Source organism: Ochotona princeps, chromosome 7, assembly GCF_030435755.1.
Source record: "Ochotona princeps isolate mOchPri1 chromosome 7, mOchPri1.hap1, whole genome shotgun sequence".
Lineage (NCBI taxonomy): Eukaryota > Metazoa > Chordata > Mammalia > Lagomorpha > Ochotonidae > Ochotona > Ochotona princeps.
The window spans coordinates 15,100,962-15,116,874 of NC_080838.1; the positions used below are offsets into that span (position 1 = coordinate 15,100,962).

Sequence of the window (15,913 nt, forward strand, 5' to 3'; positions counted from 1 at the left end):
ATGGCAAGAACTTTGACTGCTAGACCATGGCACTGGGCCCTCTCTTTGTGTTTTAAAACATAATATAAATAAATCCTTAAAAAAATAAGGTAGGCCATTCCTGGGATAGTTTTATTTGAGTAACAGGCAGTGGTGTGATTGGAAAACTGGTATAACATAGTTTGTTTTCTGTAAGTTTTTTTTTTTAAGATTCTCCATTGTCACCTACATAATTCCCATTCAGGTTATGTTTTACAGTGATCAATGAGAAATACTTCATGAGACAATACCATTACTCCGCATTTATCACCTCGGTAGTGGGATGACTTCTACATAGTTAGATCTCTGATATTCATGGGTTTCATTGAATGCAAAATATCAACTCATTCTGGTTTTGCATTTACAGAGAAATATTGGAAGAGCAACAGTTTTTAAGGAAGTAAGTTTGCTTAGATTACTAATAATCACTTTTCATAATAATAAAGCACTGGTCAGTTTAGACAGTAATGTAAACATTAGTAAAAGTATTTTTGCATAGGAAAAGTCCTTTTGTTCGATGTCCTACTTTTTCACTTTTACTGAGAATGCAGGCAGTAGATGATCTGAGAGTATTTATGACCCAGGACTAGGAAGGAGAGGGAGTTTGAGGCTATAGCTCAGGAAACCTGTGCGTCTGAGAATCTCTCCCTAACATCTTGTGTGTGATCCTCATGAATAGCACATGCTCTGGACTTTGGGGAAGGAAAGAGATGAGTGTATTCTCAGCGATAACTTGCTGTTATGGTTTTTTATGTCTGCTTTTAGATATAGAATACAATAAAAGACAAAGTTCCATTTTATTGATTTCGTTTCATTAATATTGGGGATTCTACAGATTGGAGCGGACAACATATTTCAGTTTAATAAGTTTTTTTTTTCTGTCTTAATGGGGAATCTGCGAGTTGCTCTTATGAGATGGTGAACAGCTGCTCGCTTCTGAGAAATAACCACAGCCCACAACCAAATCTGATAAGAAGTCAGAGAATAAGTGACTTACTTGCACCCAAAATGTTCTACACTCACACAGCGAGTATGAACAGCATGCAGGCAACGTGTGTGCATTGGGCATAAAATGGTTCATTGTGGAATTGAAAGAATAGTTTTATTAATATTACTAAACAGTGAAAGACAAACAAGAATGAGGAGCTTTTCACTTTGAGTAGAAATCTGAGAAAACAGGTGATTAAATTAAACACAAGTAGAGGAAATGATCAAAAGAACCACCAAAGAGCAGTCAAATTTAAATCTAGCTGTTTCCTTCCTTCCGGTGTCTTGTTGACATCATTGAAAGCTTCATCAGTATTTTTTAAAGGTATAGATTCTGTGGGGTGGTGGTAAGTCATCACAGAGGTGTGTTCCAAAAGGAGAAGCCATTAGCAGAATGCCTGAAGGGGGGAACTGTTGCTGTTCTAGTGTGTGGTGCCCAGAAGCCACTTAAGGATTCTTGAATAGATCTGTGAGTAAAAAATTCAAAACACACTTTTGTGATAGAAGAAGACATGTAACAGAACATCTCTAAAAATTGTGGTAGTTAAATACGTTCTAGCTACTATTTCTTCTACACATGCTTTTCTAAGCTCTAATGTGTCATTTAAAGACACATGATTTAAATAAGGGGTGGGGGGAGTATTTTTGAAGCCAAACAGGAGTAAGAGGATCCTAGAGTTTGACAAAAAAAGTGGAAAAGTGAAAGAATTTTGTCTAGTTTAAACTCGTGGGACTAAAATACAAATAGATCTGTGTTATTGCAAAGAAGCTGCTTTTTAAATTTTTTAAAAGTCTAAGCCCAACTTCCATAAATGAGGTGGTCTGAAAGCGATTGAAAGGTGATAATTGCATCTGTATTTTCCTTTGCTTTCAAGATTCAGACTAAAGCCATATTACCTTTGTTGCAATGGATGAAGCCTTGCAAATGAAGGCAGTGCCACAACTTGGCTTAAAGCCACCCCCCTACCTCTTTCCTGCAGTGGGTACAGCAGTGGGGGGTGGGCGTTTGGAGCCCAGCACACCCTCACCAGGAAATCCAGGACCTAAAGATTCCTCTGCGCTCCTCCATCCATAGTTGCAGTCTGTCCTAGGTATCGCTGGGGCCAGATTTGTTCTGCCTCTGATGAGGGCATCCAATATCGCCTTCAGCAGCTCATCTTCCAGCCATGAAGTTGAGTGAAGAGAAAAGATGTTAGGTTTGCTAAAATTGAGAGTGTTTCTGGATTCCTTTGAAAATTGGAGGAATGATATGTGAGAGGAGAAAATACTCAAGTAATTATGGTATAGTGGAGAGCGCTTGTAACCTGAGCTTAGTTTCTCAAGGGAAAGTTCTTAACTTTGGTGGTTGCAACTATTAACCCATCTTTAACTCTTTATTCCACTTGCTTGAACTCCAACTTGGCTTTAATTCTAGACAGTGCCTTTTTTCTTTTTCTTTTAACAAAACAGATCAAACCAAACCAAACTAAAACAAAAGAAATTGTCAGCTTCCTCCCCTGCTTTGAGTTCTGTTCCAGACTGCAGGAAGTCAATTTCAGTGAATATATAGGTAAGATTCACATGTGCATGCCAACATTTAACTGATTACTTCAGTGTTAGTAAAGAACGCAGCGTCCCTGACAAGGCCAAAATAAACTTACTCTGTCCACAAACATCTATGAAACACCGGAGTTTAATGACTAATTCGAGGGACTCAAGTTTAGAGCACAGTCACAACACTGGAGAGTCAGGATCTCAGAGCAGCCAAGCCTTGAATGAGCGCAAATGTGGTCAGTGGAAACGAACTCTCAGTTCAGCAACGTGGCACGTGACTTCCTATTTCTGTAAGGTACTTCCAAAGGACTTCCTCTTAAAACCAGCCAGAGTCCCAGGAGATTTCCTGCAGTGCGGGAACTTAACTCTACTTTCAAGCCCCAGACGAAAGTTTTCCTGGAGATACGGTGTTAGCTTTTTTTTTTTCTTTCTCTTTTCTCTGCGGTCGCCAGCATGCAAGGATCTCGTGGCTCCTGTCCGTGATCGGAAACTGAATACAGTGGTGCAGATCTCAGTAATACACCCTGCTCAGCAGAATCTGACAAGATACGCCAGCACTGAAATTGTGGAGGTGAGCTTGACAGAGCAGCGCGCGGGCATTATTCTCTCTCTGCCTCTCCTTGGTCTCTCCCTCCCCGCCCCTCAGCAAACAACTGACCGGAGTTAGACAATGGTCTGTACCCGTGCTATGTTACAGGCGCCTGTCATTAGGAACACACAGCTCATGTTATCAGGCATACATTGATAACTTACCAGAATGAACAAATGGGGGAGGAACTTGCCATTTTCATCAAAAGGCCTTAGGTTTTTTCCATACTAAGAGAAAATTTTCCACTTTTCAGATTCCTAAATTGAGAACAAAGTAGAGAAAATTAAGGAGAAAATAAAACCCCACTCACAATAACACTTTAAAATCAAATAGAATGAATATCCTCTTTGTGGGAAAGGGGAGTTGTATCGTGCCCTTGAGAGTTTTAACACATTCAGTGTTTTTGCCCTTTCCATTTTCCCGTGCGCTTCACACCCGGTGGGAACTTTCCATTCTCTGCTGTTACTGTGTTTCCAAAGCACCCATGTTTTTCAAAGAAAGGTGGGTGACTAACCTGTAGTGCTTCAAGGCTAAAGGTGTAACTCTGACTCATCAGATGAGAGATTTCCTACTTACATTTATTGTTACTAATACACATTTAAAATGTGTCAGAAGGAAGCTCCTTATTGTTTTGGATCTCATTCAAAAGAGGAAGCGTTTCCTTTCTGATGGTTGTGTTCCACACATTTCACAAGCCTGGTGAGTGAGAGGTGCTTACTTGAACATGTGAGGCCGGGGAAAGTATACTTTAAACTCCTTAAGGTTTGCTTGTTTTTCTTAGACTTGTGAGCCACCTCTGTTTGCAATAAGGAGTTTCTTTGTGAGCACCTAAGGCGGCCTCCAGACCTGGCTGGGTTAGAACTGACTGCTCCTTTGATGCGGTTGATGGAATAACTGATTCAGTCTGGGCTTGACTCATGTCTATTATGGGAATGACCCAGATACTGCCTGTAGCTTGGAATCTGCTCATTGGAAACTGGGTTTCATTGCTGGTATATGAAGAGTTAGAGTGCCGCTGTAGTTAAATTCAATGTAGTCTTATTCTTGTAAAGACACTTTGGCTAAAATCACAAAAGTGTTTAGTTGACATGCAAAGCTTTTCCAAGTAGTCTAAATTAACTAAAAAATATAAAACTGTTGTCAGAATTTTAAGTGTCAATTGGTTGATCTTTGTTTGCCTCCATTTCTTAAAACTGTGATTAAAATACTTATATATAACATTTACTATCTTAATTATAGAAATTGGCACATTTCAAAGTTTTATAGAACACATATTGTAAATTTTGTCTGTTTTAAAAATATTGGATAAAAGAATGGACTAATGAATAAAAGTTTAGGCTGTGAGAAACCTGCCTAGCAACAGATTAATAGAACTCTAACAAACATTCTTGTGTTTGAGTGGGTACTCTGTCCCCTACCCCCACACATACAAGATTTAATGTTTACTGTCAGCTCTCTAAAAATGAATTGTGAGTTGCTGTGAGACATGCCCTGTTCCCTGAATCCTGAGCTAGTGGTTTCATAGTTCCAAATCCATCATATTTAGAGTTTCTTGCATTAGTTTGCAAGTAAGTTTGGGTGAAAAATTACAGATGAGCATCTAAAAACAAGTGGATATTACCACATGAATTCTTATGCAAAGGAAATAAAGTAGATAGTGTAAGATTATCATATGACTCTGCATGAGAAAATAGCTTCATTTCAATTAGATTAATCAACCTCAGATTATCTACATAAATTATAAATGTATCTATTAAATGTATTATAAATACTGACAACTTTTGCTTATAATAAAAATAAAATGTTTCTCAAGAGTTACTATCAACAGCCCTGAGGATGGTCAGATCAATTTGCTATCAACTATTGTATCAGTGCTTTTGGGGCCTAGGCCTTGTACTTCTTTAGTGACATTTGGGAGTTCAGATCTCTTTTGGTGTAGAATCATTTCCTAGAAAAACACACTCAGGCACGCTTTCTGCCTTCTCAGGTGTCACTGCATGCTGCCAACTGCAGTTGTTGCCTTACTGAATCAAGGCTGCCTGCTTGTATACTTACAGGGAACAAGGGACCCGCTGTTTCTGACGGGTGTCACATTCCCATCTGAGTATCCCATCTATGAGGAGACCAAAATCAAGCTAACGGTCTACGATGTCAAGGATAAGTCTCATGACACCGTGAGTATTTGTCTTTGTCTGGCTTTGGGGAAGGGACGAATTCATGCTTTTCAAAACTTGGATTTTTATGTAACCGACATTTTTCAAAGAGGATGTGTGTTCACTGTTTATGCTTGTTTTATAATTATAGTTTGAGGAATGTTTGTTTTCTTTTTTCAAACTAATTTGATTTTGAGCCAAATTGACACTAGATTGGGTGTAAGTAATTTCAGAACAGATTTTCTCTTTATCTGAATGGCTAACTTGATCTTAGTGTTTACATTTAGAGTTGATGTTGTTTTGATTTGAAGGGGCAATTTTGTGGACAGAAAACAAAGGAAGAGATTAAATTGTGTTAAAAACAAAGCTTTCTAAATATTGTAATTAGTCTAAAATAGGTGATTAACCCAAGGCTCTACTCTTACCATTTTTCATTGTATATGGAGAAGATCTCCCTAATACATTTATTTTATGGGCACTAAAGCCACAAGAGAAGGCCGTTGGGAGGAAGGAGGCATCCACAACCTGAGCTGGTCTCCTTACAAAAAAACTATGTAAAACCTCAGGGTTCTTTTCTGATGAACACTTCAGTCTTCCTACCTGGTTTGAATTTCCTCCAGCAGGACCATTCCTCCTGGTTCAACAGTTCAGTGCAGGGTTATCTCTAGAGGTCGCTTGTACAGTTCCTGGACAGGAGAGAAGGTGCTCCTGGGGAAGGCCTGCCAGGGCCAGCAGCTCTTTCATTGAGGTCTGCCCTATGCACATGAATGAATTCATATTCTCAAGGCACCACTACTATTGGAAACTTGCTTGTTAGCAGTGAAGCCTATGACATGCCGTGCTTTGATGGCAGGTAGGTCAGTAGGTTCTCGGAAGGTTGTAAGGCACACTGCTGGTTTACAGCAATATGCTGTGCCTGCTATAGGGGAAATGTAGTTTTAGACCCTGCCCTTATTTGGGCATTTCTGCTTTGCTAAGGATGACAGTTTCTCTTTCCTCTACTATTTTTTTGAAGTGCTGAATGTGTAAGACAGGTGGAAGTAACTTATGTTCAGCATAGTATTTAGTAAAAACAAACGTGCTGTGAGCATACTTCAAAAGTTCATAGAAAATAGGATTATGAGTTTATTTGGGTGGAAGGGTTTTAAAAGTATCTCTATTTTTTCCGTATGAAATTTCTATGACCTTTCTGAAGACCCCTGTGGCAGCAAAGGGATCTCCATCCAGCCACTAAAATGCACGATCACATCCATGCAATAGAAAGAGTAGTACCTGCAATCCAGTTAGGAAGGCCGACTGTACAGCTAAACTGCTTGGTGTTTGCTGCTTTCTAACTTTGTGATAGTTGATTGTCAGTGCCTCTGTTTCCTCACACTGTGTATGGATTAAGTGTTTAGAAGTCTGTTACTGAATGACCAAGTCTAGGCTGCTCCTTTTATACAGTTATTTTGGCTGTTATCTTCTGGTGACTACCAAAGAGGGTAATATTAACCAAGGCTTTTATTTCATCACTAGCTAACTGTGTTTTCCTGAGCAGTCCCACATTTGTTTCGACTTCATTGAAAAAGAGGCAACATGCCATTTTAAAGCTGGCAAATGCTTAGGAGTGTTGCCATTGCCTTTAGTTTTCCTTGACTTTTGAGCTAACTATAGGAAAGGAATAGAATGTCACAGGGACATCCAACCTATGTTTGAACAATGGATTAAACACAAGGTCCCCTGCTTTCAGAGAAGACAGGAGGAGGGAAAAGGGAAAAACCCAGATTTGGAGCAGTGGTTCAAATAGATGTGGTGTGAAAAGTGACAAGCTGTGCTGAGAAAACACAGCAGAGAAATGACCAGGTTGGAAGGAAAAGCAGAGCAAGTGAGGATGGGATTTTATGTTCTGCAACAAACGTTGTTAAATCCAGTCTTCCAACAATCCACTGCATGTTAGGACAGTGTTGAAAGGGCAGCATACAGGGATACCATGGTAGACACATGAAAATGTGGTTCTATATTTTGGGTATATAAAATGTTTAGAAATATCAAAATTAGAAATATTAGATAGTTAAGTATCTTTCTGTCCTTCAGCTCTTTTCATTTAAATTGTGGACATGAATCAGTGCTCTAGAGATGAACTGCCAGCTTACTCACGAATTACACTCTTTTGTTAATTTTGGTTCTGGAAACCAATTCATTGAGGTCTTCTAAAGATTTTGTTCCTGCATCAGAAGTGTGATCCTATGAAAATATTAAATGATCTTGAATGTAAGCTGTGAAATAACACTTGTGAAATTTGAGCATGCTTAAGAAATGCAACCAACTTTCATTTACCAAGTGCTGTTAATTAATTCATGACATTTTCCTTAAAAATAACTAACAATTAGCTCTGGTGATAGAAGTGTAAATAGAAATATAGCTCATTAATATACTAATGGTACCCTTGGACATCTAGTCATATTCTGACCCCCTTAAAATTTTCTCTGGGATGGTTGAGCAGAGACTACAAGTGTCTGATACTGAATTTAGAATTATGCAAACTTAAACATTTTATGATCATAATATGTAGTGATTATGAATATTCAAATGTATTGGAAGATTAATAATCGATGTGCATGTAGTTACAAGTACTTTGGTCACAGAGAATTATTGGCCACTTTCAGTTGAATACAGTCAGATCTTGTGACTGATTGACTACTAATTAGTTGAGTCAGGGGACTAATTTGTGTATTCTTGTTAGGTTTATCAATATGTGGAGTTACTAGTCAAATAAATGTGTTCCTTTCTCATTTCATATGCATTTAAGCACTTATTAGCAAAAGAGGATTTTAAAGAGATGAAATGGCCTTTGCTCGTGCCTTTCATGAATCTATCTGTGTATTCTTCTGAACAGCTGAGCCTAACATTGATCATCTTAGTAACTGCAGTGGAAGTGCAGTTAATCATCATGGTAACCAAGAAGAGTCTAACCGTTGATTTAGAATGACTGTTGTTTCCTCCTCCTCCATCCTTCATCATACACCTTCCCATTGCAGAGACTCTCCTATGTGGCAGATAGATAGATAATGCTTGGCATGTGGAAGTGGGATGAGGGAAAAGGATGGATAGTGCCGTTACTAGGAATGAAATTACATTTTGCTCATTTTTCCAAGATGAAATCCTTTTCTCGAAACAGGCTGCACTAACATCCAGCTGTTGGCTGGGGCCTTTAAAGTCCTCAAATCAAAGCCCACTGCCAGGATATGAAAGCTCAAGTTCTAACAGCAAGGTCAATGTCTTGTGGATGAATACTGGTTAAATGTTCCACTTTAGAATGACAAGAAACTGAAATGGAGACACATGCATTTTTAGAACGTGTTTTACAGTATTCAGCCCTGGGAGAATCAAGCTGGCAAACTGGAGAATCTGGATAACTCAGAGCAAAGAGGAAGACAAGGAACATCCACATCCTGCCTTATCTCCCCTTTCCTTGAACAGCTGACACACGTGCAGACACCTGATTCAGTCACAAAATGGCTCCGTCCATTGTAGAACTTTGAATTTCTGCTCTACACAAGTGCATATTGACCTCATTCCTTTTGCTCTGGGTTAGACAACAACAAAAAATTCATATCCCCCAGTTATTAAGTGGTCACCTCATAGGAAAGAATTCAGTATAGAGTGGATAATGAATATTTTTTTGTATTATTTATTTTTACCATTAGTTACCAAGAACTCTATTTTCCAGTTCCAGAAAAAGTGACTTTATCAAGAATGCATAAAAAATTAACATCAGGGCTCGGCAGCGTGGCCTAGTGGCTAAGGTCCTCGCCTTGATCCCATATGGCTGCTGGTTCTAGTCCCGGCAGCTCCACTTCCTCTCTGTCTCTCCTCCTCTCAGTATATCTGACTTTGTAATAAAAATAAAATAAATCTTTAAAAAAAAAATTAACATCAGACATGTTATATGCCCAAGGCATTCAGTTCTAGCATAACTTCTTAGACAAAATTTTCCAGTTTCATCTATTATGTTTTTCTCTATGGAAAATGAAAGCATTTAACGTTTAATATACTTTGATTTGGCTTTCTAAATTATCTTGCTCAGATAGGTAGATCTAGCTAAATCTGTTAGCTGTATTTCCATACTGTTTAGAAGATATGAATAAGGCATAGTAGGTAAGGGAAAAGAAATTTCGATTATTGAAACATATGTACATGACAAATACCCAATTTAATATACAATGTGATTTTTAAAAAAATCTCCATAAAGCCCTTTGATAAAAATCTTACCTATTTTTGATAATATCACTGATAAAATTTTTGATAATAATAGTTATCTATTTTATGATAAAGACAGTTTTCGGAGAGTTTAAATGGGCAGCATCCAAGATCCATCCAGGTTACTCCAGATTACTTACAGGCACTAATGGTTTATTTTGCCCTCTTCTCTACCCGACAGAGCATTTTATTTTAAAAACAAATAAACAATGTTTAAAAACACTCTTCCTTTGAAGGTTAAAAGTTGACTAGGGAGATAAAAAGTATTAAAATATGAAAAAAAAACCCTCTATATCCATATTTGAGTGCTTACACCAAGCACACAAGACTAATTTCAGATGTCCAGACCTATCTGATAATGTAGTGGCCATCTGTTGTAAATGAAAAAGGAGACAACTTGCTGTTAGCACTTTGATGTGAAATGTGCAAGCTGGTGTTTCGAAATTGAGCTTTGCATCCTTGTGTCTGTGTGGCCTTCTCCAGTTGTCCCCTCATCGGTCTTTCTCTGTTGGGCTGTGTTTACCTCCTGACGTAGTCTGTAAAGGGAGTTACCAATTCCACATAAAAAAGCTCAGGAGTCTGAAAAGATTTTACCACCCATAGATTCATTTGCTTTCTACCTGTGTGTGTGGAAGGGACATAAAATGTTAGAATCTTTACTTATTTTCTAAAAATGGTTTCCTTTTTATTATTGTTTCCTAAGAATTAGTTTCATATTGAGATACAGGTTAATTTTTTATTGGGATATTTTAATTCTGATTAAATTCAGCCTGTCAGATAATTCATTATTACTATTGTTTTAACCTTTTGCTAATATAGCAAGAACTCTTAACCTCTGGTCCACGCTCTTAACAAAATTTTGCGTATAATACAGAATTTCTATGTGAATAATATTTTACCGATTTCTAGACTTAATTAAATTTGTATAACTGAGTTTATGCCAACTAAGTAGCAGCTCTTTATTTTATCATTTTTTTAGTACTTGGCATCCACAATTCTACTTTCTGACACTAAGAGTTTTAAAATTTTATATATGTCCTATTTATAGAATTATTCAATATTTGTACTTTTGTGACCTGACTCATTTCACATAGCACATGGTTCTAATATGTATCGTCACCTACTACAGACACTGCTTCTTTTTAAAAGGCTGAATAAAATTCCATTCTATCTGTATACCACAGCCTTTTTAACAACTCTGATGAGTGTTTTAATTGTCCACGTTTTTGCTATTATGCACAGTGCTGCCTGAAACATCGGAGTGACAGTACGCCTAAGAGAACTTCATTTCCATCACTTTGAATAAAAAGCAAGAAGTGGGACTGTGGATTATGTGGTAGTTCTACTTTTATTTATTTATTTATTTTTCTTTTTAGTTGAAGGGTCTGGGAAGAGTGCTAACTCAATTTCATTTCCTCTATTTATGTCCTCAGCTTTCTAATGCATTTTACAAAAGTTAGAGTTTTGTAGGTCACCTGACTGCTCAGTGTTAAAACGGGTGACTAACTCTTAGATTTTTGTAACTTCTTAAGCAGAAGAACTAGTACGTGTTTAAGTTCTTTCCTCAGTATTTTCTACACTAGACACACGCGTTGCGTTTCCATCATTGTCTCCTTTACCATCTCTTCTCTGTGCTTCTCAAAGCATTACACTCCGTGCGGCTCTTTACAGCTCATCGATGTTTCATAGATTTCTGTTCTCTGTGCTGCAATCATCTACGGTCACACAGTACTTGTTCTATATCATCTTCTAAGGGATTTTGTTGATATTTCTGTTTTCGTTTTGTACTCAAACAATGCAGGAAGGTGTATATTTTGATACTTGCTAAGTGTTCACCAAAAAATAGTGTTTGCAGGAAGAAACATTGGCTGTGTAACAGTAATATAAGATTATTTTAATCATTTTCGAAAGGAATACGTACGACTAAAGCTCTGTTATTTGGACAAATATTTCTTAGATGTGACTCCAAAAGTACAGGCATAATGTAGCAAAATAAATAATAAATAAATAGGACTGCATCAAAATAGATTGTACAGCATGGAAAATGATGATGTGAGAATTCATTTCATATATTTGGGAAGAACATTTTCTTTTTTTTTCTTTTTTTAAAAATTTATTCATTTTTATTGCAAAGTCAGGCATACAGAGAGGAAGATCTTCTGTCTGATGATTCACTCCCCAAGTGACTGCAACGATAGGTGCTGCGCTAATCTGATGCCAGGAGCCGGGAGCTCTTCTGGGTCTCCCATGTGGGTGAGGGTCCCAAGGTTTTGGGCTGTCCTCTATTGCTTTCCCAGGCCACAAGCAGGAAGCTGGATGGGAAGTGGAGCTGCCGGGATTAGAACCGGTGCCCATATGGGATCCCGGCACCATGCCGGGCCCAGGAAGAATATTTTCAAGTCATGAACATAATAGAGGACTAAATCCAAACTGTATATGCAAGTGAAATAAGTCATTAGCAAGAAAACAAATAACCCAACTAAGAATGGGCATAGGAGCTGAAAACACTTTTCTCAAAGAGGATGTGCAGTGAAAACTATAATATGAATAAATGTTTATCACTGCTAGTCATCCATTAACTGCAAATTAAAGCACAATGAGGGGCCAGTATTGGTAGCTTAGCTAGCTAACCATCTGCCGACAAGTGGCAGTATCCATGTGAGTACCATTTTGTGTGCCAGCTGTTCCACTTCCCAGCCAGCTCCCTCCTTATGGCCTGGGAAAGTAGCAGAGGATGGCCCAAAGCCTTGGGGTCTTGCACCCACATGGAGGGGCAAGAATAGGCTTCTGGCTCCCAACGTCAGGTTAGCTTAGCCCTGGCCATTGCAGCCATTTGAGGAGTGAACCAGTAGATGCAAGTCCTCTCTCTGCATCTCCCCTTCTTCCTCTGTAAAGGAAATCCAACTTTGAAATAAAAAAAAAATATTTTTGAAGAAGTACAGTGTAATATCACCCACTAGCTGTTGTGCTGGCCATTATCAAAAAGGCAGTTACAAATGATGAATGAAGAGAAAAGGAAACCTTAATGCATTGTTGATGAAAATGGAAATTAGTATAGACATGGTAAAAAATAGTAAGAGACATCCTCAAAAAATTAAAATAGAGTTACCATACGAATTCAGAAACACAACTTCGTAATATATATCCAAAGAAATCAAAATATTATTCACAGGAGTGAAAATATTGAAACAACTAAAGTATTCATGGATGGATAGATAGACAAAGGAAATACAATAACTTCATGCAGTGGTACTGTTCAGTTGTAGAAAAGGAGAATTCCTATCTCCTAAGAATTGTACTTGTGAAATATATGAGACCCATTCTCTTTCCATGATTGAAATAATATTTATAGAGAAAAGGAAGATTATGTCACTGCAAAATAGATGAGGGTGCATAACATGGCTGTGTGAAGTCAGAAACACTGCATGTCAGACGTATGGGGAATCTGTAAATGATGGAGAGAGCAGAGCTTCTAACAGACGCTGGTGGGGGAAGGTAGTTGGAGGAAGGGGAGAGGCTGATCAAACGTTTCAGTAACAGGAAGAAGCTGTGAAGGGGACTAATTAAAGCAGATGTCATTGTGTATTTAAATATTGCCAGAGTAGATTGTAAATGATCCTGGCACAGAAAAAGTATATGAGGTGATATGGTTTCTTAATTTGTTTTATTTAATTACAGTATAAACATGCATCAACACATTACATGTCACTCCATAAATATATATAATCATTGTATGTCAAAATCTAATTATTGAGTGAATAAATGAATAAGCTATTTTAGTTTATAAAATGAATGGCTATGTTATAGCCTTATATTTGTTTCATAGAACCCATAGAACTGTAGTTTTAGAACTTTCACATTTGAGTGTCTATAAATGAATAAATTAAAAAATGCTTCACTGTAAATTATAATAATTGAAATTAATTTGCTCGTTTTCAATTACATTCAGCTAGCTAGGTCAGACCACTTCCTATTCTGTTATTACAGGTGGGCTGTTAATCACTCATTTTAGAAGTATGATCTACCTTTTGTTTCCTGACAAAGCACTGGCCTGTATTCTCACCTCCATTCAATATTCATAAAAATTTTTTTTTCTTTCACTCATCAGGTTTTGAATAGTGAGCACTTGTATTTTTAAGCATTTTAGGATACCATTACGCTGAGAGAGTTTCTTCTTAGATGCTGTCACGTTCACAGGTTGGGATTGGTTTTATTTATAAACGTTTCAGTTACAGAGAATTTGCTCAGATTTTTATGAAGCTCTGTGTTCCCTCACTGTAAGGAAGCAGAAATGCAGACAGTGAGGTTTGTCTTGGAATCATACTGCCAGGGTGAAAGGCAGTAACTTTTACAAGCCTTCTACATGAATGTTGTACTAGAAATCTCTGGAAATCACTGGAGCATAAGCAGTGGGAATGTGAATATATGGAAATGTAGGAAGCTTCCCCATTGGATTCAGATTTGAATTAGAAAAAGTCAAAGGCACACCAATAGTCAGTGAAACAGTATGTATAAGAAATCACCCATGTGAGCAAAAATTAGACTCAGGCTAACTAGAATTTCAGCAAAGCAAAATTGGACTTGTTATCAATGTATTTTCTAACTTAATCGTGTTAAGAACCAAAGGAGAAAATTCACTACTAAGGAAGTGTTTAGTATAACTACAACATTTAATATAAAAAGGGAGTAGAATCAGAATATAATAAAAATATGTTCTAATGAGGTATTATAAATCTGACAACTAAAAGCTACATAAGAGGACCCTAAGTTACCAACTGTTATTGTTATCACCCAACTTTTTCTTGACAGCTATAGAAAATGCAATGAAAAACTTACACAAAATTTGGAAGGCAGAAATGTTTTATCTCTATTGATAATATTGAACTATTTATCACATCTGAAATGATTTAATTAATAATCATAATATAATAGGTTAACTATTTGGTCATCAGTAAATATGTTTATAAGTCAATAGCTTCTTTTATAGTATTTATTACCTAGAAGGCTATAAAATCTTGCACAGTACAATCATCACAAATGGGCAAAACTTCTTGTGTTTGGAAGAAAATGGCAAATAGAAATGGTCCAAATCCACTTTATAAATTTAATGTAATTCTCAATGAAATTTGTTTTTTATGGAGAGGAATGGTTATGATTATATATAATGTTCTAGTTTGTGGGGAAAAACAGTATCAAAATACAACCAAAGTTACTCTTTAAATGAATAGCAAAAATTACTTGATTATTAAGGAAAGGAAAGCATTACAAAAAAGTATGGGTTTTATCAGAGAAATATGCAAGTAGAGAAGTGATGTGGAATATCAAAACCAGGGCAAGGTTCTGGACCTGACAAGTCATGATTTAGATGGTGTTAACTTAATAAATAATAAATGTATTATTTATGAAAAAAGCTCAGATGAGGTAACTCTTCATCTGAAAGAAAATAATATTTTCATCATATTGTATGTATTAAAATCTATTTCATGTGGAACAAGTAAATGTAGAAATCAAACTATGTTAAAATGCCCATAAAATAATCTGACAGATCATTAGCATAATTTTGGGGTGGGAAACAAGGAAGCTTTCTGAACAATGGAAGTTCAAGCAGGCTTATGACTGTATGGTAATGAAAACAGTATACAATGTGAATAAAAGGTTTAAATGACAGAAAATATGAAAAATAGTTTGTAATCACCTCAAAATATGAAGAGTTCTAATTTGAGAAGAATGGCAAAAGAAAAAAAAATGAGCAGGGCAGATGTATGGCCTGGCAGTTAAGATGACTGTGCCTGTAATGACATGTCTGGATTTGATAACTTGCTCTGGCTCCTGTAGTCGTTGGTTTCCTTACAAGCAGGTGGCAGAAGTCAGGCTATTCCAGCCTGAAGTTAGAAGCCATGAACTCAAACCATGTCTCGCCTAGGTTTGACAGGGACATAGCTGTGTGAGCCATTACCTGCTACCTCCTTTATGGCACATTAGCAGAGATCTGGATTGGAGCTGGACTTGAACCCAGTCACTTCAGTATGGGATTCAGGTGTCCCAAGTGATATTACCCACAGCCAAATCGTCAAGCCAAAAGTTGTAAAGATAATTGTTGCCAGAGATATGAGAGAAAAATGAATTGTTATATATCTTTTCTTTAATTTTAAAACAAGCTGCTAGTATATATAAAATTAAAAGTAAGGGTGGGTCTAGTGCAATGGCTTAACTGGCTAATCCTCCACTTCCAAGTGCCGTCATCCCATATACATGCTGATTCGTGTCCTGGCTGCTCCGCTTCTGATCTTAACTCTTAATTCCTTGCTTGTGACTTGGGAAAGCACCAGAGAATGCCCCAAGTGTTTGGGATGCTGCACACATGTGTGAGACCCAGAGAAAGCTCCTGGCGCTC

The 15,913-nt window shown here is 37.3% G+C and overlaps 1 protein-coding gene across 4 annotated transcripts in view; it reads left to right on the forward strand.

The window, feature by feature from the left end:
* Positions 1-15,913, forward strand: part of INPP4B (inositol polyphosphate-4-phosphatase type II B) — a 378,253-nt gene that overhangs the window by 26,391 nt on the left and 335,949 nt on the right. For all 4 annotated transcript variants that reach the window (XM_004588140.2, XM_058666822.1, XM_012927832.3 and 1 more), the window contains exons 3-4: positions 2,991-3,109; positions 5,185-5,301. In XM_004588140.2, the coding sequence (XP_004588197.2) occupies positions 2,991-3,109; positions 5,185-5,301 (236 nt within the window). The remainder of the gene's footprint in view (positions 1-2,990; positions 3,110-5,184; positions 5,302-15,913) is intronic.